This window comes from Bombina bombina, chromosome 4, assembly GCF_027579735.1.
Source record: "Bombina bombina isolate aBomBom1 chromosome 4, aBomBom1.pri, whole genome shotgun sequence".
Lineage (NCBI taxonomy): Eukaryota > Metazoa > Chordata > Amphibia > Anura > Bombinatoridae > Bombina > Bombina bombina.
The window spans coordinates 1,015,761,322-1,015,786,685 of NC_069502.1; the positions used below are offsets into that span (position 1 = coordinate 1,015,761,322).

Sequence of the window (25,364 nt, forward strand, 5' to 3'; positions counted from 1 at the left end):
AGGAAGTTCATCCAATGTACTTGATGGTAGGAACAATAGCACCGAAGATATTGTTCCAGCCATTGATTCAGTCTCTCTGATTGACCATTGGTCTGAGGGTGAAATGATGTCGAGAAACGATGATCGATCTGTGTTAAGTCACAAAGTTTTGTCCAGAAATGTGAGGTGAATTGTGTTCCTCTATCGGTGGTTATTATCTTTGGTAACCCATGTAGCTTGAGTATGTTATCTATGAATAAATGTGCTGTCTCAGAGGATGTGGGTACTTTGTGATACGGCACAAAATGGGCCATCTTAGTAAATATATCTATGACCACTAGGATTGTTGTCTGTTTATTTGATTCAGGTAAATCCACTATGAAATCCATCGATAGATGGTACCAGGGTCTCTTCGGTACTGGTAATGGAGTTAATAATCCATACGGAGCTCTTCTCTCGGATTTCGAAGTGGCACAAATGGCACAAGTTAAGATATAGTCTCGGATGGATTCTTTCATTTTTGGCCACCAACAATCCCGTGAAAGCTGTTCCAAGGTTCGGTAAATTCCTGGGTGTCCGGCTAATGGAGAGTCATGGTATAACTTGAGCAAATTTATTCGCAATGCTTTGGGAATGTATAATTTCCCTTCATGGTAGTACAGGTCATCAATCTTATGTACAGAAGAGTGAGGTAGCTCCGGCTCCTTGAGACAATGACGTTTGATTTCGGTTATCACATCGGTGGTTAGTCCTACAAAACATTCGGTAGGTAAGATAGTGGTATTTTGGGTTGTTGTTTTAGGTTTCTCAGGTAGGCGAGACAGAGCATCTGCTTTACCATTCCTGGAGGCAGGTCTATATACAATATTGAAGTTGAAGCGCGAGAAGAATAAACTCCAACGGACCTGTCTTGCTGAAAGAGTTTTGTTGTTTTCTAAATAAAGTAGGTTCCTGTGATCAGTGAAAATGGTAATAGGAAACTTGGTACCTTCGAGAAGATGCCTCCAGTGTTCCAGTGATCTTTTTATTGCGAGGAGTTCTTTATCTCCTATGGAATAATTTCTTTCAGCTGTTGACATCATCTGTGAGAAGTAAGAAACTGGATGGATGGGATCGTTTGGTGTTTCCTGTTGAGAGAGAACTGAGCCTAAGGCAAAATCAGAGGAATCAACTTCCAACACATAGTGGTGTTCGGGGTTCGGAAATCTTAGAATGGGTGCTGATGTAAAACTATCCTTTAAATATTCAAAAGCTGAATTAGCGTCTGGATCCCAGTTATAAGATGAGTTAATGCTGGTTAATTTCGTCAGTGGTTTTGCTATCTTGGAAAAGTTTCTAATGAATTTCCTATAGTAGTTTGCAAAACCTAGGAATTTTTGGAGTTCCTTTCTGGACTTGGGTATTAACCAATTTTTGACAGCGTCTACTTTTTGTTTTTGCATAGTGATACCTGTTGGTGAGATATCATATCCAAGGAATGACACATGCTTGGTATGGAATATGCATTTCTCCAACTTAGCATACAGTTTATGCTCTCGGAGCCTAGACAGTACCCATCGCACGTGTGTTTTGTGTTCTGTTTCATTTTTAGAATAAATCAAAATATCGTCTAGGTATATCACAAGACAGATGTCTAAGAGATCTCTGAACACATCGTTTATGAAGTGTTGAAAAGTGGCGGGTGCGTTGCACAGTCCAAACGGCATGACAAGGTACTCATAAAGGCCATACCTTGTCCTGAATGCGGTCAACCATTCGTGTCCTTCTTTTATCCTCACTAAGTTATAGGCTCCCCTTAAATCGAGTTTCGTGTATATAGTTGCCTCAGATAACCTTTCGATTAGTTCTGGGATTAATGGGAGTGGGTAACGATTTTTTATTGTGCGTTTGTTGAGTTCTCTGTAATCGATTATGGGACGTAATGATGAATCCTTATTCCGCACAAAAAAAATTCCGGCACCTGCTGGTGATGTTGATGCTCTGATAAATCCTTTCCGTAAATTTTCTTCGAGATACTCCTTTAAATGATCCAATTCTGGCTTGCAGAGAGGGTACAAGTGTCCATAAGGGATGGAAGAACCAGGTTGAAGTTGTATTGGACAATCGTATGCACGATGAGGAGGCAAGTTCTCAGCTTCTACTTTACTGAATACATCCTTGAAATCTGCATAAGGTGAAGGAATTTGCAACTCAGGTTTTTCTGTAGCTATTTCGGTCTGGAGTAGAACATGTTTGTGGAAACATGTTGTTTTACAATAGACTGAATCAAATTTTATGGAAGATAGTGACCAGTGGATAACTGGATTATGTAATTTGAGCCAACTAATACCCAAAACCACTGGGAAATGTGGTGACGAGACAACATCAAATGAGTGGTGTTCTGTGTGTCCTGCTGTAGTAACTGTTAACGGTGTGGTATGGTGTGTGATAGGGCCAGTTTTAGGTTCTGAACCGTCAATCATATGAAAAGAAAATGGAGTATGCTTTTTTATAAGGGGTATTTTATTTTGCTTTACAACATTATAATCAATAAAGCATCCATAAGCTCCCGAGTCTATGATGGCTTCAGTAGTCAGCTGATCTTGGTCCCACTGTATGGAGAGAGTTAACATGCAATAAGTTTTAGTTTTAGTGGTGTTTAATAAAGAACTTGTAACTTTGAACTTACATTTCTTGTTTTTCTGTAAAATGGGACACTCCTGGACTGAATGTGTAGGATTGGCGCAATACATGCACAGATTATTACTCTTCCTGCGGTATCTTTCTTCTGTTGTTAAAGGACCACGGGCTATTCCGATCTCCATGGGAACAGCTGTTTGTTTACTATGTTGGGTTGGTTGAGGTGGGGAATAGATAGAAGGTTTTGGTCAGACATCTGCAGAAAACCTTTCTGCCTTCCTTTCTCGCAGTCTGCGATCCAATTGTTTTGCAGCATTCATCATTCCTTCTAGGGTTTTTGGGAGTTCTATCCTGGCGATTTCATCTTTCAAGCTCTCCGAGAGGCCTAAACGGAACTGGTTTCGAAGTGCAATCTGACTCCATTCCGAATCAGCTGCGTATAATTTGAATTCCGTGATGTACTCCTCCACGGGTCTCTTGGCTTGCTTAAGGTTCCTCATGGAGGCTTCAGCGGACATTTGTACATCAGTGTCGTGAAAAAGATCATCCATACATGTGAAAAAATCAGAAAGGGATCCTAGCACTGGGTCATTATGTTCGCACAGATTGTCAGCCCAGATTCTTGGCTCACCCCTCAGGAATGAAATAGTACTGAATACCTTGATCCTCTCTGTGGGATAACTGCGAGGTCGTAGATTATAAAGTAAATGACATGAATTCTTAAACTGCCTATACTGCTTCCTGTTTCCAGAAAAGAGCTCTGGTAGTGAAACTGAAGGTTCAGGTGTTTGCTGAGGTGGTGCAGTATGAGTAGTAAGTGAGTCTCTTATAATTCCCCTTAAAGACTGATTTTCAATTTGTAAATCATGAACCGCCTGAGCAAGCTGATCAACCTTTTGGGAGAGGTTGTAAACTATCTGTGGTAGATCTGGTGGCTCCATTTTTATGGCTTAGTAATATGTCAGGCTACAAATATAAAATTAACGATGGAACACAATTCACAGATCTTAATTTATTAATAATTGTTTTGTTTCACTATTGTAAAGGAATATCACTATGGCTTAGTGATATTCTCACCTAATAGTGATAGTTTAGTGGTTTATTTTGCCACACCCCAGATTATGCAGTTAGGGTTAAGCAAACTTGAATAGGATTTGTAGAAATTGCTCTCAATATTAAGTTAGCTTTAGTTCTTAAGTTGCAGGTGTAGCAATGGTTCTATTAACTCTCAGAGTCTTATGCAGTGTAACACATAAATATTTAACTAGTAACCAGGTTCTGTTAACAGTTATACATATGCTCATGCAGTATTGCTATTTTATTTGCAGAGATTACTTGTACCTTGTCTTGTGTTGCACTTGTAGTGTGGCAGAGCTGTAATGAATGCACAGCCTGTTCTGTGGAAGTTCCAGTTTCACTGTGGAAGCTGTGTTGTTTATTAATCTGCAGTCAGGATGTTTCAATAAGGGTTAAAGCCAGATTTTCAGTGACAAGTTCTGTGGTAACTCTCCTTTAAATACAAACTACACAGTAAAAGTTCTCCAAGTAACAAAGCATTAGAACACATAGAATAATACTTGCAGTTTGGTTCAGGCAGTTCATTCAATTGATTGCATGTCAGCTCCTAAGTTAATGAACACTGCAGTTGTTTGGATGAATTCCAGTTAAAGTTGAACAAAGTATCAAAAAGTTCCTGTGAGGAAAAAAGTTCAGAAAACAAGTTATTCAAAGTAGTTAGGCTCAGGTAAATAGGGTAGCCTTGTACTCCAAATTACTAAGCAAAGAGAATTGATTTGGCGTGGTTTTTAAAGGCAAGCTGCAAGTTTGTTGCTTGAAGGATTCCGCTGGGTCCTAGAAGGAGCTAGGTTCCTGACAGTTATCATTGAGAAGCCTGTATGGTGCATTTCCATCTCTGAGATTTAGAATATCCAAAATGTTCAGCGCTAAATTACATGAAAAGGTGGCAAAATAAATAGATATATAAAATGTTTAGTTACAAGTTATAAAATATCTATGCATTTTACTAACCGCCTCAAGGTGTTTAATGTCCCTTTTAAAGGAATATAAAAGCCAAAAAAAATTTATTCTGTGATTCAGACATAGCAGTGTTAATTTTGACGGAAAATTTTGATTTAGTCTTAGTTTTAGTCTTTTGACTAAAATGCCATTTTAGTTTTAGTTGTATTTTAGTCATCTGAATTGTTTTAGTTTTAGTCTAGTTTTAGTCGACTAAATCTCCAGTATATTTTAGTCGACTAAATCTCCAGTATATTTTAGTCGACTAAAATCTAAGGGGTTTAGTTAAAGTGTAATGCATTATTTAAGCATTTCTCTATAATTTGCAAACTTATTATATACCCCAGGAGTAAACATAACACCTGTTATTATATATGGTATTAAGGTTTAACCCCTTAATGACCACAATGTACCCTGTATGTCACTGGTCGTTAAGGTTTTTTTCAGGACATAATAGCACAAGTCTAGCAAGAACACACTATTACTGCACTCCCTCCAGCAGGCTTTGTGGAATAGAGCAGTCTCAACGCTGGTGGCAAGACCGCGCTATAAAACAATAAAGTCCCAAAAATAGGCCAGCAACATACAGGGTACGTCGCTGGTCCTTAAGGGGTTAAACATGCAATACAGACACAGATTTAGCCGGTGTGATATATAACATATTTATTAAACTTAAAATTAAATAAAACCAAGTTTCATAAACAAACAGAAGTGCAACTTTAAAATATAAAAAAAACAAAACTGTAAACTGTATTGCACATATTATCCAATACAAAAACTTTTAACAGTTCTCTGTTAATAATTAAAACAAGTATCAAGTAACTCAACACAACAAAATGTTTCTGCAGCTAGCACAGGCACAGCATAACTTAACCCCATACTGGTGGGTTATGCTTATTTCTATAGGAAGAATCAATTAATTGTTCACAGATTCGAAAAAATTTCGGCAACGATATTAGCACTGCTCTAGAACTTCCAAACTCATTATATACTCCTGGAGTAAAGGTTTATTAACCTGATTTTATTTATGTTATTAAGGTTTGAACATGCAATACAGATTTAACTGTTATGGTATATAACATCTCTTTATCTTAAAATTTAATAAAATTAAGTTTCGTAAATTTGACAAAAGAGCAGTAATTGGATATGGATTGATTATAACGCCTTGCATGAAATGTTTTTGTCAGCAAATTTTAATTTAGTTTTAGTCATAGTATTTGACTAAAATGTCATTTTGATTTAGTTTTAGTCAGTCTTTTGACTAAAATGCCGTTTTAGTCGTATTTTAGTCATCAGAATTTCTTTAGTTTTATACTCATTTTAGTCTAGTTTTAGTCGACGAAATTAACACTGAGACATAGCATACAATTTTAAAAAGAACAAAAAAAACTTTCCAGTTTACTTCTGTTATCATTTCAAATTTGCTTTGTTCCCATTGTATTCTTTGTTGAAGAGATACCTAGATAGGTGTATGGAGCAGTACATGGCAGGACATAGTGCAGCCATCTAATGCCCTTGCAAATAGATAACAAACTGCTGCCATACAGTGCTTTGGACACATGCACGCTTCTTAGCTTAGGTCTCTGCTAAAATTCAAGAAGAACAAATAATATTTGATACTAGAAATACATTAGCAAGTTGTTTGCATGCTCTTTCTGAATCATGGGAATGAAACCCAAACATTTTCTTTCAAGTTTCAGGTAGAGCACTGGTTTTCAAACCTGTCCTGGGGACTCCCTAACGGGCCACATTTTGAGGATATCTGAACTAGAGCACAGGTGAAATAATGAGCTGATTAGTACACCTGGTTATTATAGCTTCCTGTTGTGTATTTCTGCTCCTTCAACAAAGGAGTGAAGTGAATTTGCTAATTAAAGTAAATTGTTGCTCTATCTGAAACATAAAAGAATATGTTTGGGTTTCATGTCCCTTTTTAACCTTTGCTGTGTTATGAGCTATTTTGGTTATCTTTATTTTAACTAGAATGAACTAAATGTTTAGAAGTTCAAAGATGTTCTAGGAGATTAAAAATAATACTCATATGCTAAATCATTTGAAACTGATGCAGTATAACTGTAAAAACCTGACAGGAAAATATCACCTGAGCATCTCTTTGTAAAAAAGGAAGATATATTACCTCACAATCTCATCAGCTCAGCAGAGTAAGTTCTTATACTCAGCTGCTCCCAGCTGCAGGTAAAAAATAAAATAAAAAAAAAAATGAAGAAATTAACAGCAGCCAATCAGCATCAGCAGTGCTGAGGTCATGAACTCTTTTACTGTGATCTCATGAGATTTGACTTAACTCTCATGAGATTTCATTGTAAACTTCCCTAAACTGAAAAGGGAAATAACATGAGAGTGCACAAGGCTTATCCCTTCAGCTGTCCCGGGACATGATATTTTCTAGTCGGCTTTTTACAGCTATGCTGCATCACTTTCAAGTGTTTAAACATTTGGGTAACTTTGTAACACACATTTTAATTATAAACAATGAGAACAAAAATGGTTGCTACGCTGTGTCTACATTAATTTTAAATGTGCACTGGGTTTAAAAGAGGGAAGCCTTTCTTTTTAAAGGAAGGTATTTCCCTCTTTTATTTGAGGGATTAAAGTTTAATATTAAAGGGACATGAAACCCAAACAATTATTTCATGATTCAGATAGAGCATACAATTTTAAACAACTTTCCAATTTACTTCTATTATCTAATTTGCTTTGTTTTCTTTGTATCCTTTGTTGAATAGCATACCTAGGTAGGCTTGGGAGGAGTAGTGCGCTTCTGGGAGCTAGTTGCTGATTGATGGCTGCACATATGCTTCTTTCATTGGCTCACCCAATGTGCTTAGCTAGCTCACAGTAGTGCATTGCTACTTCTTTAACAAAGGATATTAGGAGAATGATGCAAATTTGATTAATAGATTTAAGTTTTTTAAAAATGTTATACTCATCAGCAACCTCATTAAATAAATATTTTGGGTTTCATGTCTCTTTAAGAGGGATCTACATAAAGAAGGTCATTCATATCATATCAGTATCATGACTGTTTGCCACATTCATTGCGGTAGGGGTGGAGTTTTGGGATTTCCATAGGCAAGCTAGGGCATTACTGGGTTATTTTGGAGGCGTGGCTAGGTGGTTTAGAGGCGTGGCTGTATGGTTTGAAGGTGTGGGGAGAAGACATTTTCTTCAATCCTCCTCAGCACAATAGGGGTGTAACCTTATAGTCTGAGGGGCTTTTACATCCCCTTTCACCACAGTAGAAGGCCACTGCCAGCACACAAAGAGGCTTGAAGCACTTTATTTAAAAGAATAGTTTTCCACCCTTAAAGGGACATTAAACTCATAGCACATATCAACAATTAAAGGGCCAATGTACAGCACATCTAAAGCAATTTATTACAACCTACTTATCGAATAAATGATGATATTCTTTTATAAATCCTTTTATACAGTGTATTTCTCTTGTTAAGTGTATCCAGTCCACGGATCATCCATTACTTGTGGGATATTCTCCTTCCCAACAGGAAGTTGCAAGAGGATCACCCACAGCAGAGCTGCTATATAGCTCCTCCCCTCACTGCCATATCCAGTCATTCTCTTGCAACTCTCAACTAAGATGGAGGTCGTAAGTGGACTGTGGTGTTTTATACTTCGTTTATTTCTTAAATCAAAAGTTTGTTATTTTTAAATGGTACCGGAGTGTACTGTTTATCTCAGGCAGTATTTAGAAGAAGAATCTGCTTGCGTTTTCTATGATCTTAGCAGAAGTAACTAAGATCCTTTGCTGTTCTCACATATTCTGAGGAGTGAGGTAACTTCAGAGGGGGAATAGCGTGCAGGTTTTCCTGTAATAAGGTATGTGCAGATAAAATATTTTTCTAGGTATGGAATTTGCTAGAAAATGCTGCTGATACCGAAGTAATGTAAGTAAAGCCTTAAATGCAGTGATAGCGACTGGTATCAGGCTTATTAATAGAGATACATACTCTTATAAAAGTGTATTTTAAAACGTTTGCTGGCATGTTTAATAGTTTTTTACATATGTTTGGTGATAAAACTTATTGGGGCCTAGTTTTTTCCACATGGCTGGCTTGAATTTTGCCTAGAAACAGTTCCCTGAGGCTTCCCACTGTTGTAATATGAGTGGGAGGGGCCTATTTTAGCGTTTTTTTGCACAGCAAAAATTACAGACACAGACATCCAGCTTCTTCCTGCATGATCCAGGACTTCTCTGAAGGGCTCAAAAGGCTTCAAAAGTCGTATTGAGGGAGGTAAAAAGCCACAGTAGAGCTGTGGCAGTTGTTGTGACTGTTTAAAAAATGTTTTTGTCATTTGTTATTCCGTTTTTTGGTATTAAGGGGTTAATCATCCATTTGCAAGTGGGTGCAATGCTCTGCTAACTTATTACATACACTGTAAAAATTTCGTTAGTGTAACTGCATTTTTTCACTGTTATTTCAAAATTTGGGAAAATTTGTGTTTCTTAAAGGCGCAGTAACGTTTTTTATATTGCTTGTAAACTTGTTTTAAAGTGTTTTCCAAGCTTGCTAGTCTCATTGCTAGTCTGTTTAAACATGTCTGACACAGAGGAACCTACTTGTTCATTATGTTTGAAAGCCATGGTGGAGCCCCATAGGAGAATGTGTACTAAATGTATTGATTTCACCTTAAACAGTAAAGATCAGTCTTTATCTATAAAAGAATTATCACCAGAGGGTTCTGTCGAGGGGGAAGTTATGCCGACTAACTCTCCCCACGTGTCAGACCCTTCGCCTCCCGCTCAGGGGACGCACGCTAATATGGCGCCAATTACATCAGGGACGCCCATAGCGATTACCTTGCAGGACATGGCTGCAATCATGAATAATACCCTATCAGAGGTAATATCTAGATTGCCTGAATTAAGAGGCAAGCGCGATAGCTCTGGGGTTAGGAGAGATACAGAGCGCGCAAATGCTGTTAGAGCCATGTCTGATACTGCGTCACAGTATGCAGAATATGAGGACGGAGAGCTTCAGTCTGTGGGTGACATCTCTGACTCGGGGAAACCTGATTCAGAGATTTCTAATTTTAAATTTAAGCTTGAGAACCTCCGTGTATTGCTTGGGGAGGTATTAGCTGCTCTGAATGACTGTAACACAGTTGCAATTCCAGAGAAATTGTGTAGGCTGGATAGATACTATGTGGTGCCGGTGTGTACTGACGTTTTTCCTATACCTAAAAGGCTTACAGAAATTATTAGCAAGGAGTGGGATAGACCCGGTGTGCCCTTTTCCCCACCTCCTATATTTAGAAAAATGTTTCCAATAGACGCCACTACACGGGACTTATGGCAGACGGTCCCTAAGGTGGAGGGAGCAGTTTCTACTTTAGCAAAGCGTACCACTATCCTGGTTGAGGACAGTTGTGCTTTTTCAGATCCAATGGATAAAAAATTGGAGGGTTACCTCAAGAAAATATTTATTCAACAAGGTTTTATTTTACAGCCCCTTGCATGCATTGCGCCTGTCACTGCTGCGGCGGCATCCTGGTTTGAGGCCCTGGAAGAGGCCATCCAGACAGCTCCATTGAATGAAATTATTGACAAGCTTAGAACGCTTAAGCTAGCTAACTCATTTGTTTCTGATGCCATTGTTCATTTGACTAAACTAACGGCTAAGAATTCCGGATTCGCCATCCAGGCGCTTAGGGCGCTATGGCTTAAATCCTGGCAGCTGACGTGACTTCAAAGTCTAAATTACTCAACATTCCTTTCAAGGGGCAGACCTTATTCGGGCCTGGCTTGAAGGAAATTATTGCTGACATTACTGGAGGCAAGGGTCATACCCTTCCTCAGGACAGGGCCAAATCAAAGGCCAAACAGTCTAATTTTCGTGCCTTTCGAAATTTCAAGGCAGGAGCAGCATCAACTTCTTCCGCTTCAAAACAAGAGGGAACTGTTGCTCATTCCAGACAGGCCTGGAAACCTAACCAGTCCTGGAACAAGGGCAAGCAGGCCAGAAAGCCTGCTGCTGCCCCCAAGACAGCATGAAGGAACGGCCCCCTATCCGGAAACGGATCTAGTGGGGGGCAGACTTTCTCTCTTCGCCCAGGCGTGGGTAAGAGATGTTCAGGATCCCTGGGCGTTGGAGATCAGATCTCAGGGATATCTTCTGGACTTCAAAGCTTCTCCTCCACAAGGGAGATTTCATCTTTCAAGGTTATCAGCAAACCAGATAAAGAAAGAGGCATTCCTAAGCTGTGTGCAAGAAGACCTAGTAATGGGAGTGATCCATCCAGTTCCGCGGACGGAACAAGGACAGGGATTTTATTCAAATCTGTTTGTGGTTCCCAAGAAAGAGGGAACCTGCAGACCAATCTTGGATCTAAAGATCTTAAACAAATTCCTCAGAGTTCCATCATTAAAAATGGAAACTATTCGGACCATCCTACCCATGATCCAAGAGGGTCAGTACATGACCACAGTGGACTTAAAGGATGCCTACCTTCACATACCGATTCACAAAGATCATCATCGGTTCCTAAGGTTTGCCTTTCTAGACAGGCATTACCAATTTGTAGCTCTTCCCTTCGGGTTGACCACTGCCCCGATAATTTTTACAAAGGTTCTGGGCTCACTTCTGGCGGTTCTAAGACCGCGAGGCATAGCGGTGACTCCGTATCTAGACGACATCCTGATACAGGCGTCAAGCTTTCAAATTGCCAAGTCTCATACAGAGATAGTTCTGTCATTTCTGAGGTTGCATGGGTGGAAAGTGAACGTGGAAAAGAGTTCTCTATCACCACTCACAAGAGTCTCCTTCCTAGGAACTCTTATAGATTCTGTAGAGATGAAAATTTACCTGACGGAGTCCAGGTTATCAAAACTTCTAAATGCTTGCCGTGTCCTTCATTCCATTCCACGCCCGTCAGTGGCTCAGTGCATCGAAGTAATCGGCTTAATGGTAGAGGCAATGGACATAGTGCCATTTGCGTGCCTGCATCTCAGACCGCTGCGATTATGCATGCTAAGTCAGTGGAATGGGGATTACTCAGATTTGTCCCCTCTACTAAATCTGGATCAAGAGACCAGAGATTCTCTTCTCTGGTGGCTTTCTCGGGTCCATCTGTCCAAGGGTATGACCTTTCGCAGGCCAGATTGGACGATTGTAACAATAGATGCCAGCCTTCTAGGTTGGGGCGCAGTCTGGAACTCCCTGAAGGCTCAGGGATCGTAGACTCAGGAGGAGAAACTCCTCCCAATAAATATTCTGGAGTTAAGAGCAATATTCAATGCTCTTCTAGCTTGGCCTCAGTTAGCAACACTGAGGTTCATCAGATTTCAGTCGGACAACATCACGACTGTGGCTTACATCAACCATCAAGGGGGAACCAGGAGTTCCCTAGCGATGTTAGAAGTCTCAAAGATAATTCGCTGGGCAGAGTCTCACTCTTGCCACCTGTCAGCGATCCACATCCCAGGCGTAGAGAACTGGGAGGTGGATTTTCTAAGTCGTCAGACTTTTCATCCGGGGGAGTGGAAACTCCATCCGGAGGTGTTTGCTCAACTGGTCCATTGTTGGGGCAAACCAGAACTGGATCTCATGGCGTCTTGTCAGAACGCCAAGCTTCCTTGTTACGGATCCAGGTCCAGGGACCCGGGAGCAACGCTGATAGATGCTCTAGCAGCTCCTTGGTTCTTCAACCTGGCCTATGTGTTTCCACCGTTTCCTCTGCTCCCTCGACTGATTGCCAAAATCAAACAGGAGAGAGCATCGGTGATTCTGATATCGCCTGCGTGGCCACGCAGGACCGGGTATGCAGACCTAGTGGACATGCCATCTCTTCCACCATGGACTCTGCCTCTGATGCAGGACCTTCTAATACAAGGTCCTTTCAATCATCCAAATCTAATTTCTCTGAGACTGACTGCATGGAGATTGAACGCTTGATTCTATCAAGGCGTGGCTTCTCCGAGTCAGTCATTGATACCTTAATACAGGCTCGGAAGCCTGTCACCAGGAAAATCTACCATAAGATATGGCATAAATATCTTTATTGGTGTGAATCCAAGAGTTACTCATGGAGTAAGGTTAGGATTCCTAGGATATTGTCCTTTCTCCAAGAGGGTTTGGACAAAGGCTTATCAACTAGTTCTTTAAAAGGACAGATCTCTGCTCTGTCTATTCTTTTGCACAAGCGTCTGGCAGAAGTTCCAGACGTCCAGGCATTTTGTCAGGCTTTGGTTAGGATTAAGCCTGTGTTTAAACCTGTTGCTCCCCCGTGGAGCTTAAACTTGGTTCTTAAAGTTCTTCAGGGAGTTCCGTTTGAACCCCTTCATTCCATTGATATTAAACTTTTATCTTGGAAAGTTCTGTTTTTGATGGCTATTTCCTCGGCTCGAAGAGTCTCTGAGTTATCTGCTTTACATTGTGATTCTCCTTATCTGATTTTTCATTCAGAGAAGGTAGTTCTGCGTACCAAACCTGGGTTTTTACCTAAGGTGGTTTCTAACAGGAATATCAATCAAGAGATTGTTGTTCCATCATTGTGTCCTAATCCTTCTTCAAAGAAGGAACGTCTTTTGCATAATCTGGACGTAGTCCGTGCCTTGAAGTTTTACTTACAGGCTACTAAAGATTTTTGTCAAACATCTTCCCTGTTTGTCGTTTACTCTGGACAGAGGAGAGGTCAAAAAGCTTCGGCAACCTCTCTCTACTTTTGGCTTCGGAGCATAATACGCTTAGCCTATGAGACTGCTGGACAGCAGCCCCCTGAAAGGATTACAGGTCATTCTACTAGAGCTGTGGCTTCCACCTGGGCCTTTAAAAATGAGGCCTCTGTTGAACAGATTTTCAAGGCTGCGACTTGGTCTTCGCTTCACACCTTTTCAAAATTTTACAAATTTGACACTTTTGCTTCTTCTGAGGCTGTTTTTGGGAGAAAGGTTCTACAGGCAGTGGTTCCTTCCGTTTAAGTTCCTGCCTTGTCCCTCCCATCATCCGTGTACTTTAGCTTTGGTATTGGTATCCCACAAGTAATGGATGATCCGTGGACTGGATACACTTAACAAGAGAAAACATAATTTATGCTTACCTGATAAATTTATTTCTCTTGTAGTGTATCCAGTCCACGGCCCGCCCTGTCCTTTTAAGGCAGGTCTAAATTTTAATTAAACTACAGTCACCACTGCACCCTATGGTTTCTCCTTTCTCGTCTTGTTTCGGTCGAATGACTGGATATGGCAGTGAGGGGAGGAGCTATATAGCAGCTCTGCTGTGGGTGATCCTCTTGCAACTTCCTGTTGGGAAGGAGAATATCCCACAAGTAATGGATGATCCGTGGACTGGATACACTACAAGAGAAATAAATTTATCAGGTAAGCATAAATTATGTTTTTATAATAAATCATTTTTACCTGTTGCTATTTTTGCACTTTTATTATGTTTCTGTTCTGTAGTCCTTCATATTTTTTCTAAAAAATAATTAATTAAAAGTATCAGCGGTTTTAGAAAGCACTCAGACTGCCTAATCCTGATGCTAACTTTAGATTAGCGATTTTGGCAGGTGCTGCAAACAGCGCTCATACAGCCCTCAGCGTGACACCAAAAACAATCTTGCACTGTGATATTGAGCAGTTTGGCAAGCGCTTTGTAAATGGTGATGTCAGTAAAGATCAACACGGATACTCTCTGCAAGGTAAACAGCTGCTGCCATCAATACAGATCAATCATACAAGCACTGGAGAGGAAGAGGAATATAGAACATTTTTAACTAGAATTACAATTCTAAAAATAATTATTTACTTTTAAAATCACAATTAGGAAATAGTAATCTGATAACATATTAGTATTTTAAACAGAAAAAAAGATATGCAGTGTTCCTTTAAGCTCTGTATTGCAAAAAAAGAAAGTATTAAAACCAAATTAACCCTGTCATTTTGTAAAGGCAATTAATAAGGTTTTGCAAATAAAAAGTTTTTAAGATACACACTTCTTTAAAGACCTGATAGAATACATGTTCTTGGTTTCCTTTGGTGTGTCCAATTAAAGATCGCTTTAAGTGAACTTGTGCTCTGAGCAAACCAATCAGTGTCTAGCATGTTGCACGTTCAGGTCAATTTAAACTAGAGATGCACCGAAATTTCGGCCGCAGAAAGTTTCGGCCGAAAATGGCATTTTTGGCTATTTCGTTTTTCGTTTTTTTTTACCTGTTATTTTCGGAAAAATTATTGTGTAGCATGTTTCAAATTTGATGCTAGCCTAGATCTGCTGTTTAAGTTTATTACTTGACTTACTGTTCTGCATATAATGAGTTTTGTAGGACTATACTTTATTTGGATGATTGGTAAAAAAAAAACCTGTTAAATCTGATTCTGTTACATAAAACTAAATGAAGAATAATACAGTATATTGATATTTTTAATTGTTTTAAGTAGGGATGCACCAAAATGTTGGTCGCAGAAACATTTTGGCCGAAAATTGCATTTTTTGCCTGTTTTTTTTTTCTTGGTAAAATTATTGTGTAACATATTATTGTTTTAAGATATTTTTGTCCAATTTTAGTGTGTTACGTTCAATAAAAGTGTGGGCTTTTTTATTGGCTCTTATTATGCAAAAAAAAATAATTTGAAAAAAATTAATTTTCGGTATCTGTTTTGCTTTTCGGCCAAGTGCATCCTGGATTTTCGGATTCGGTTTCGGTCCAGAATTTCCATTTCGGTGCATCACTAATTTAAACCATTTGAAATTCCACTCCAGCCTCTATAGGGAATGCAGCAAACACACTTTTCAGTGGTGCTCGCTACAAAAAAATAAATATGTTGTAATCTTGTATTATTTTGTACATTATACAGAGTAATTTAAAGGGACAGTCTACACCAGAATTTCTATTGTTTAAAAAGATAGATAATCCCTTTATTACCTATTCCCCAGTTTTGCTTAAAGGGACACTCAATCAAAATTAAACTTTCATTATTCAGATAGAGCATGCTATTTTAAACAACTTTCCAATTTACATTAACAAAATGAGCGCAGTCTTTTTATATCTAAACTTTTTGAGTCACCAGCTCCTTCTGAGCATGTTCAAGAATAAGTGTGTATGCATTTGTGAATGGCTGATGGCTGTCACATGGTACGTGTATGCATTTGTGATTGGCTGATGGCTGTCACATGGTACAGGGGGAGTGGAAAAAGACATAACTTAAAATTGTCAGGGAAAAAAAATCTACTACTAATTTGAAGTTCAGACTAAATGCTATTGCATTGCCTTGTTATCTTGCATTTGTTGATTATGCAAATCTACTGTTTTGACTGGTCCTTTAACCAACACGGTTATATTAATATACTTTTTACCTCTGTGATTACCTTGTATCTAAGCCTCTGCAGACTGCCCCCTTATTTCAGTTATTTTGGCAGACTTGCATTTTAGCCAATATGTGCTGACTCCTAGGTAACTCCACGGGCATGAGCACTATGTTATCTATAAGCCACACGTGAACTAATGCCCTCTAGCTGTAAAAACTGTCAAAATGCACTGAAATAAGAGGCAGGCTTAGAAATTAGCATGTGAGCCTATGTAGGTTTAGCTTTGAACTAAGAATACCAAGAGAACAAAGCAAATTTGATGATAACAATAAATTGGAAGGTAGTTTAAAATTGCATGCCCTATCCTAATAAAAGGGTAGGTATGTTTGTCAGATGCAGTCATGTGCAGTAGAGACTGCGCAAGAACAAACATATCTGGCCTTTAGGATCAACATCAGACACTCAACTCCGCAGAGCAGGGGAAGTGGCCGTTGTGGGGGCGTGGCTACGGGCGCGGTCGGATGGAGTTGGCGTGGTCGACTAGAGTGATGTGGGTGTGGACAATCCGGGAGTGGGTGTGGTCGGTCGGGAGTAGGCATGGCCTGAGAATGCAAAGAGGGGGGAGAGATAGAGAGAGCAAAAAGAGAGAGGGAAGAGAGAGCAAAAGAGAGGGGGAAGAGAGAGCAAAAAGAGAGAGGGAAGAGAGAGCAAAAGAGAGGGGGAAGAGAGAGCAAAAAGAGAGAGGGAAGAGAGAGCAAAAGAGAGGGGGAAGAGAGAGCAAAAGAGACGGGATAGAGAGCAAAATAGAGAGGGGGGGAGAGAGCAAAATAGAGAGGGGGGAGAGAGCAAAATAGAGAGGGGGGAGAGAGAGCAAAAGAGAAGGGGAGAGAGAGCCCAAAAGAGAAGGGGAGAGAGAGCCCAAAAGAGAGGGGGAGAGAGAGCCCAAAAGAGAGGGGGAGAGAGAGCCCAAAAGAGAGGGGGAGAGAGAGCCCAAAAGAGAGGGGGAGAGAGAGCCCAAAAGAGAGGGGGAGAGAGAGCCCAAAAGAGAGGGGGAGAGAGAGCAAAAGAGAAGGGGGAGAGAGAGAGAGCAAAAGAGAGGGGGGAGAGAGAGCAAAAGAGAGGGGGGAGAGAGAGAGCAAAAGAGGGGGGAGAGAGCAAAAGAGAGGGGGGAGAGAGAGAGCAAAAGAGAGGGGGGAGAGAGAGAGCAAAAGAGAGGGGGGAGAGAGAGAGCAAAAGAGAGGGGGAGAGAGAGAGCAAAAGAGAGGGGGAGAGAGAGAGCAAAAGAGAGGGGGGAGAGAGAGAGCAAAAGAGAGGGGGGAGAGAGAGAGCAAAAGAGAGGGGGGAGAGAGAGAGCAAAAGAGAGGGGGAGAGAGAGAGCAAAAGAGAGGGGGGAGAGAGAGCAAAAGAGAGGGGGGAGAGAGCAAAAGAGAGGGGGGAGAGAGAGAGCAAAAGAGAGGGGGGAGAGAGAGCAAAAGAGAGAGGGGAGAGTGAGCAAAAGAGAGGGGGGAGAGAGCAAAAGGGAATGGAGAGAAAGTAAAATAGGGGGGAGAGAAAACAAAAGAGGGGGGAGAGAAAACAAAAGAGGGGGGAGAGAACAAAAGAGGGGGGAGAGAGCAAAAGAGAGGGGGGAGGGAGAGAAAGAGAGGGGGAGAGAGAGCAAAGGAGAGCGAAAGAGCGCATAAGAGAATGGAGAGAGCAAAAGGGAATGGAGAGAGCAAAAGAGAGGGGGAGAGAGAGCAAAAGAGAGGGGGAGAGAGAGCAAAAGGGAATGGAGAGAAAGTAAAATAGGGGGGAGAGAAAACAAAAGAGGGGGGAGAGAAAACAAAAGAGGGGGGAGAGAACAAAAGAGGGGGGGAGAGAGCAAAAGAGAGGGGGGAGGGAGAGAAAGAGAGGGGGAGAGAGAGCAAAGGAGAGCGAAAGAGCGCATAAGAGAGGGGGAGTGAGAGAGAGCAAAAGAGAGTGGGAAGAGAGAGAGCAAAGGGTTGGGACCACTGTACTACAAAAAATGGCCCGTGTACACAGGCTTTAGGACTAGTCTGAATAATGAAAGTTTAATTTTGATTAGACTGTTCCTTTAATATTAAGTTTAATGTCCCTCTATGTGGGGAGCATTTGGCTCCTCTGGCATATTATTTATTTATTTGTTTTGAACCTTGTATAGTTTTTTTAAGAAAATGTTGTTTTTAATTCTAATGTTTCTAGTCTTGTGGCTGAAATTCTGTTGCTTAAAGGATCATTATAGTGATATTACATTCATTTTATCGCTAGCAACACCACAACGCTATGGGTGACGCCTTTTTTGAGGTGTGAGTAGGAGGAGTGGTGTACTGTGCACTATGGTGCCCTGCAGCCCTTAGCTGCATACAGACCCCACCTGCTAATCTGCCTTATGTTTATCTGACATAAAATAAGTGATTATGTGATGGAAAATATCACAACTAAATTACCAGTGTCCCATAATACATCCTAATGATCAGCCTAGGATATATGTGCAAGTAAGTGATAATGCTGTGCTGGTATGCTGTCTGGGAAGGGGGTGATTACAGATCTACAGGTCTGTGTATCACATAAGGGGTTAATAATTGCTGTACAGGTTTGTGTATCAATGAAGGGGTTAATAATTGCTGAAAATGTTTTTTGTATTAAGGAAGGAGTTAATCATTGCTTTGCAGATGTGTGTACCTGGGAATGGTTTAATCACTGCTCTGCAAAATTTCTGTGTAGGAAAAGGAACAAATCACAACTCTGTAGGTCTGTGTAGCAAGGGCAGAGTTAATCACAGGGGCTAATCATAAATCAGGAAAGAGACTTCTGGTCTGTAGGATTAATCACCACCATATCTGAATAAAACGGGTTACAGGCATCTGTGTGTGGGTGTTTCTGTGTGTGGGTATCTGTGTCTGTGTGAGAATTTTACTGTGTGTGAGTATGTCTGTGCATCCTATGTGTGTTATTACCTTTACAATATTTTCAAGTTTGACTAAACTTAAATGGACATTCTGGTGAAAATATAAATGCACATCGATGAATTACATCTTTGAATAGAAACATATAGCAATATAAATGTATTGGCAAAAATGCTTGTAGTAAAAGTTATCACTGTTTTAGTGTTAACATTTTTCTCAGCAAGTCAGCATGTGTACATCAAGTATTGCTAGATATTCTCAGTGCACCAGCATTTTAAACAATGCAGCTGCCCAGAGCACCAGTGGGACTTGTATCATGTCTGCAATGAACAAATTGAGTCATTACCAAATGGTACAAGCACCTTATACTCTGTAAGCAAGTGCTGTGTTTAAAATGCTGGTGCACTGAGCATACTTAAATACACTTTTGAAACGGCTATAAATTTTACTAGAAGCATTTTTGCTAATATATGTATATTGCGAAAATGCTTGTTTTCAGAATGGAAATACACCCATGTGCATTCCAATTTTCGCTGGAATGTCCCTTTAAGTATAAAGTGCCTACACATTTTAGGCACTCATTAGGCCAAAAATTGCAGTGGTCAAGGGGGAGGGGGGTTGATTAATAGTTTAATAAGGGGCCCCAACATTTCTAGTGGTGGCTCTGTTTGCATCCACCAATTAGTAACTAAATCCCAGTAGTGTTTCGCTGCTCCTGAGCCTACCTAGGTATGCTTTTCAACAAATGATAACACAAGAATGAAGCAACTTAGAAGTGAATTAAAACGTTGTTTAAAACTGCATGAATCATTACAGTTTAATTTTGACTTTAGAGTCCCTTTTAAAAGGTACATTTTTTTGTTTGTTTTTTTTGTTTGTTCTTTTCCATTTTACTGCAATATTTCTAGCGGAGATGATAATTCTATAGAATAATATAAGAGCAATACTAAAAACAAAGTTAATACCCACTTGTTTCTTCTCAGGATGTATAATAACTGTGATTAGAATTCTACTAGATGGTGCTGTGACCAAGCAAATGTGTTTGTAGCACTTACTGTTGAAAGCAACAGCATTTTTATCTTTTTGTCTATTATTCTTGCTGTATATTTCCTTTACTTGATTGTCGGCTTACCATGAATACTGCAGGATAAATAGTTAGTATTTTAGATGCTCACATTTTCAGTTGGATCTGTAAATGATATCCTACAGGACTGGGCATTTGAGCTAGGTAGCTATAATACAGGTACAAATCACCAAATCTGGAACCCAAAATCCAGAATGATTGAGAAATCCTTAGTTTTTCATTAATATTATTTTAAAAATAAAATTATTAAAAGTTATTTTTCCTCACCAGTAAGTCACAACCTTCTCTGCTTGTGCTGTACAGTACAAATGCTAGTCTATACAGTTAAATAAAACAGCAACTTTTACCTTTCTGATTATAGTACTGTACTACCTATGTATACAGAAGTATTAAGAGTTACATGTGTGTGTGTATATATATATATATATATATATATATATATATATATATATATATATATATATATATACAGTGGATATAAAAAGTCTACACACCCCTGTTAAAATGTCAGGTTTCTGTGATGTAAAAAAATGAGACAAAGATAAATAATTTCCGAACTTCTTCCACCTTTAATGTGACCTATAAACTGTACAACTCAATTGAAAAACAAACTGAAATCTTTTATTAAATAAAAATAAAAAAATAAAATAATGGGATTCTCTAAGAGTAGTGACTGTAAGTCTTTTATGATTTTTGTATTCCTTCTACAGCAGGGTTATATTTGAATACTAATGGGATACACAATATGTTTTTCTTCTCCCTGTATTGTAGCAAGTGTTGACACGGGGTATTGAGAGCTGAGTTAATTTGTTTGTTTATAACCCTTGTTTTGTAACCTTTTTCTCTGAATGATTGGGACAGTGTGATGAGGTGTTTGTCACAGTCCTTGGTGTCTGAGCAAATTCTGTGATATCTGGTAGCCTGACTGTAGATTATGGATTTTTTAATGTGATTGGGGTGGGAGCTGGAGCTGTGGAGGTAGCTGCATCTATCTGTTGGTTTCCTGTACACCGATGAGTACAATTTGCCATTTGTGATGGGTATTGTTGTATCCAGGAAGCTGACACAGTCTTTAGAAAAGTTAATTTTAAACTTGATTGATGCATGAAATAGATTAAATGATTTATGAAAATGTTCTCGTTTTTTTTCTCCTTTTGTCCATATGATGAAAATATCATCTAAGTAGCAAAAGTATTTGAAGGGTTTGTGAGGGTGAGTGGCTGGAAATCTTTGTTCTAAGTCAGCCATGAAGAGGTTTGCATACTGTGGTGCCATTTTGGTGCCCATGGTTGTTCCCATGGTTTGTAAATAGATGGAGTTATTGAAGATGAAATAATTGTGGGTAAGTATAAATTCTGTAAGTTTACTGACTGTAGAAGCACTATATGTCTGTTTAGAGCTGTCTGAAGAAAGAAAGTTTAAGCAGGTATCAATGCCATCTTTATGTGGAATATTGCTGTACAGGGATTTCACATCCATTGTCACAAGTATAGTATCCTCTGGCAATTCTGTTATCTGGCTGATTTTGTTAAGAAAATCAGTGGTGTCTTTTATAAAGCTAGTGGTGTTAAGAACTCAGGTCTTAAGAATATTCTCCACTAGGCACGATATTTGCTCAGTCAGAGTGTCCATGCCAGTTGTTATGGGTCTCCCTGGGTTCCCTGGGTTGTGGATTTTTGGGAGCATGTAGAATGTTGCTATGCTAGGGTTAGAAGGCACCAGTTTTTCCAGTTTATGTAGCGTGTGTTTAGGGAATGTTTTTTATTAGTTTTCTAAGTTGCAAAATGTATTCCTGTGTGGGGTCCTTTTCCACTTTATTGTAATAAGTTTGATCTGATAATTGTCTATTTCCCTCTGTGATGTAGTCCTGTGTATTCATGATCACCACTGCTCCTCCGTTGTCCACAGTTATTTCCCTCTGTGATGTAGTCCTGTGTATTCATGATCACCACTGCTCCTCTGTTGTCCACATGCTTAATGGTAATATTTTTTCCTAAGATATGGCGAGTCCACGGCTTGAGTAATTACTGTTGGGAATATCACTCCTGGCCAGCAGGAGGAGGCAAACCACCACAGTTAAACTGCTAAGTATCACTCCCTTACCCACAATACCCAGTCATTCTCTTTACCTTCAGTGCATGGAGGAGGGACAGTTTAGGTGTCTGAAGAATTTTTTTTATTCAGTCTACAAGCAAGTTTTGGGGTATAGCCATATTCCACGTCATTCCTTGCAGTCGGGTAGTGGCGGCTTTAAAGCAGTTAGGAACTTGTAAAGAGGTACTTACTGCATTTTCCTAACAATTGCTGCCCTAGTTTAGAAAGCCAGAGTTGGCTACTCTCTGTTCTTTCTTTTTCAAAGGTCTCTGTGAAGAACTGTGTCTTCTCATACCTTGTAACTGTCTACATGCCGGACAGTGGAACAGGTAAGTGCTTTTTCTTCCAGTTGGGGAGTCCATGCACTTAACAAATTAAAAGACACTGCTTTTTTATTGGGACATCGATAATCCTGTTGTATGGGTTACACTGAGGCATGAAGCAGGCACTGTAGCATGTGTGAGACTAGCATTTAAACTCTTTTAAAAAGAAACGGTAAAATGTTTTTATTAGGCTTTATTTCCTTCTTAATTTAAAGAGAGTCCACGGCTTCATTCCTTACTGTTGGGAAATACTGAACGTGGCCACCAGGAGGAGGCAAAGACACCCCAGCCAAAGGCTTAAATACCTCTCCCACTTCACCTATCCCCCAGTCATTCTTTGCCTTCCGTCACAGGAGAAGTGTCAGAAGGTTTCGGAGTTGTTCCTTAGGAGGTGTATCTGCCCTTTGATATGGGACTGGAGTTTTAAGTAGTCTTGCCAGCCTCTCAGTGAGAGCATTGACAAAAGTTAGTCTGGAGATGCAGGGAGAGTCTTTCTGCAAACCCATCCAGACTGCCTGCTAACAGCTCCTTAAGCAATCAGTGTTGACGAATTTCACTGCCTGCTTTTTCTTCACTCAAGTCCATGTCAGGAGCGATGCTACAAGACTGTCACACGCATGGATTCTGGTAAGATCGTTTAAATTTTTACATATGTTGAAAATTAGGTAGGCTCTTATGCTAATTTCTAAGCCTTTGAGGGCTGCCTCTTATCACATGCTTTTTAAATCTCTTTTCAACAGAAAGAGACAAAGTACACGTGGGCCATATTGATAACACTGTGTTCAGGCACAGGGGGTTATTTAAGATTTAGCACAAAACAATTCTTAATTTAAGACAATAGATAATAAACAGTCACAGTTATGTGATCAGGGGGCTGGAAGAAGGTTCCTAGATACAAGGTAATCACAGAGGTAAAAAGTATATTAATATAACTGTGTTGGTTATGCAAAACTGGGGAATGGGTGATAAAGGGATTATGTATCTTTTAAAACAATAACAATTCTATGGTAGACTGTCCCTTTAATCAGGATTAAGCCAGTAATTATGCCAATTTCTCCTCCATGAAATTTTAATTTTGATTTTAAGAGTTTTGCAGGTTCTTTCTTTTGAACCTATGCATAATTTGGATATTCTGCTTTTGGCGTGAAAGGTTCTGTTTCTTTTGGCCATTTCTTCTGCTAGAAGAGTTAGAGTTGCTCTTTCCTGTTACCCTCCTTATCTTCGTTTTAATCAGGATAAGGCAGTTTTGAGAACTAAGTTAGATTTATTGCCTAAATTGACGACTTCTGACAATATTAACGTGAGATTGTTGTTCCTTCTAAGGATAGGCTTCTCCATCATTTCGATTTTGTCAGAGCTTTAAAGTTCTCTTTGCAATCTACTAAGGATTTTAGGCAATCCTCTAGTCTATTTTTTTTAATTTTTCTGGTTCTAGAAAGGGTCTGAAGGCTACAGGTGTTTTGTTAGCCTCCTGGTTGAAGCTTTTGATTCATAAGGCTTGCTGTCAGGTCTGTCAGGATCTGTTTGGTTTGCTAAGTAGTCAAAGGCCAGTCACATTCGCTCCATAAGACGCACAGACATTTCCCCTTACTTTTGAAGGGGAAAAATGTGCGTCTTATGGAGCGAAAAATACGGTAATTGTTAAAAAAAAAAAAAAAAAAAAAAAAAAAAACATTGCAAACACTGCTGCTATATCTTTTAGATGGGGCTGGAATTATTGAATGTTTTATAACAATTACATAGACTTAACATATTGTACATCTCAGTTTCTATGTTACTGAAAATTGTTGCTAATCTATATTTTCCACAGGCCTCATACTGCTTCTTCTTGTTTCAGATTGCAGATAAAAGGGTATCCAGAAATCATGCATTGCTTGAAGTGGTGGATGACAAGCTGCGCATTAAACCGGTAATTACTGTTTTAGTGATTGTTAACTATTTTTTTTAGTCATTATCATACACTCCTGACTTTTTTTACAGCTTTGTCTTACTTAGTAATTGAAGTCACATTTATTGTTTCCTTGTTATTTTTACATTATATAAACATTTTAAAAAATGTATGTGTATATATATATATATATATATATATATATATATATATATAGTTAGCCTATATCAGTAATGCAGATTAATATGTTTTTGATTCTTTGTTTTCCAGCAATGTGTACATTTAATAATTTATAGAACTAAGTCCCCATATACTTATAAAGGAGTGGTGCAATAACATTTGAAATCATGTTTCACTGACTTTGCTATTTCCAGAAGAACCTTTTTTAGCTTTCATTGTGTATGCTTTTATTCAAAGAATTGTGAAGCTTTTGTGGTGATATATTTCTCTTGTTAAGTGTATCCAGTCCACGGATCATCCATTACTTGTGGGATATTCTCCTTCCCAACAGGAAGTTGCAAGAGGATCACCCACAGCAGAGCTGCTATATAGCTCCTCCCCTAACTGTCATATCCAGTCATTCTCTTGCAAGCCTCAACCAAGATGGAGGTCGTAAGAGGAGTGTGGTGTTTTATACTTAGTTTATTCTTCAATCAAAAGTTTGTTATTTTTAAATGGTGCCGGAGTGTACTGTTTATCTCAGGCATTATTTAGAAGAAAAATCTGCCTGCATTTTCTATGATCTTAGCAGAAGTAACTAAGATCCATGGCTGTTCTCACATATTCTGAGGAGTGAGGTAACTTCAGAGAGGGAATGGCGTGCAGTTTTTCCTGCAATAAGGTATGTGCAGTTAATATTTTTCTAGGGATGGAATTTGCTAGAAAATGCTGCTGATACCGAACTAATGTAAGTAAAGCCTTAAATGCAGATATAGCGACTGGTATCAGGCTTATTAATAGAGATACATACTCTTATAAAAATGTAATATAAAACGTTTGCTGGCATGTTTAATCGTTTTTATATGTATTTGGTGATAAAACTTATTGGGGCCTAGTTTTTTTCCACATGGCTGGCTTGAATTTTGCCTAGTAACAGTTTCCTTAGGCTTTCCACTGTTGTAATATGAGTGGGAGGGGCATTTTTTAGTGCTTTTCTGTGCAGCTAAA

General features: G+C 39.3%; 1 protein-coding gene across 3 annotated transcripts in view; it reads left to right on the forward strand.

Annotated features, from left to right (window-relative positions):
- The window catches only part of APLF (aprataxin and PNKP like factor), a 1,047,939-nt gene that overhangs the window by 14,464 nt on the left and 1,008,111 nt on the right, over positions 1-25,364 (forward strand). For all 3 annotated transcript variants that reach the window (XM_053712114.1, XM_053712115.1, XM_053712116.1), the window contains exon 2: positions 24,147-24,218. In XM_053712114.1, the coding sequence (XP_053568089.1) occupies positions 24,147-24,218 (72 nt within the window). The remainder of the gene's footprint in view (positions 1-24,146; positions 24,219-25,364) is intronic.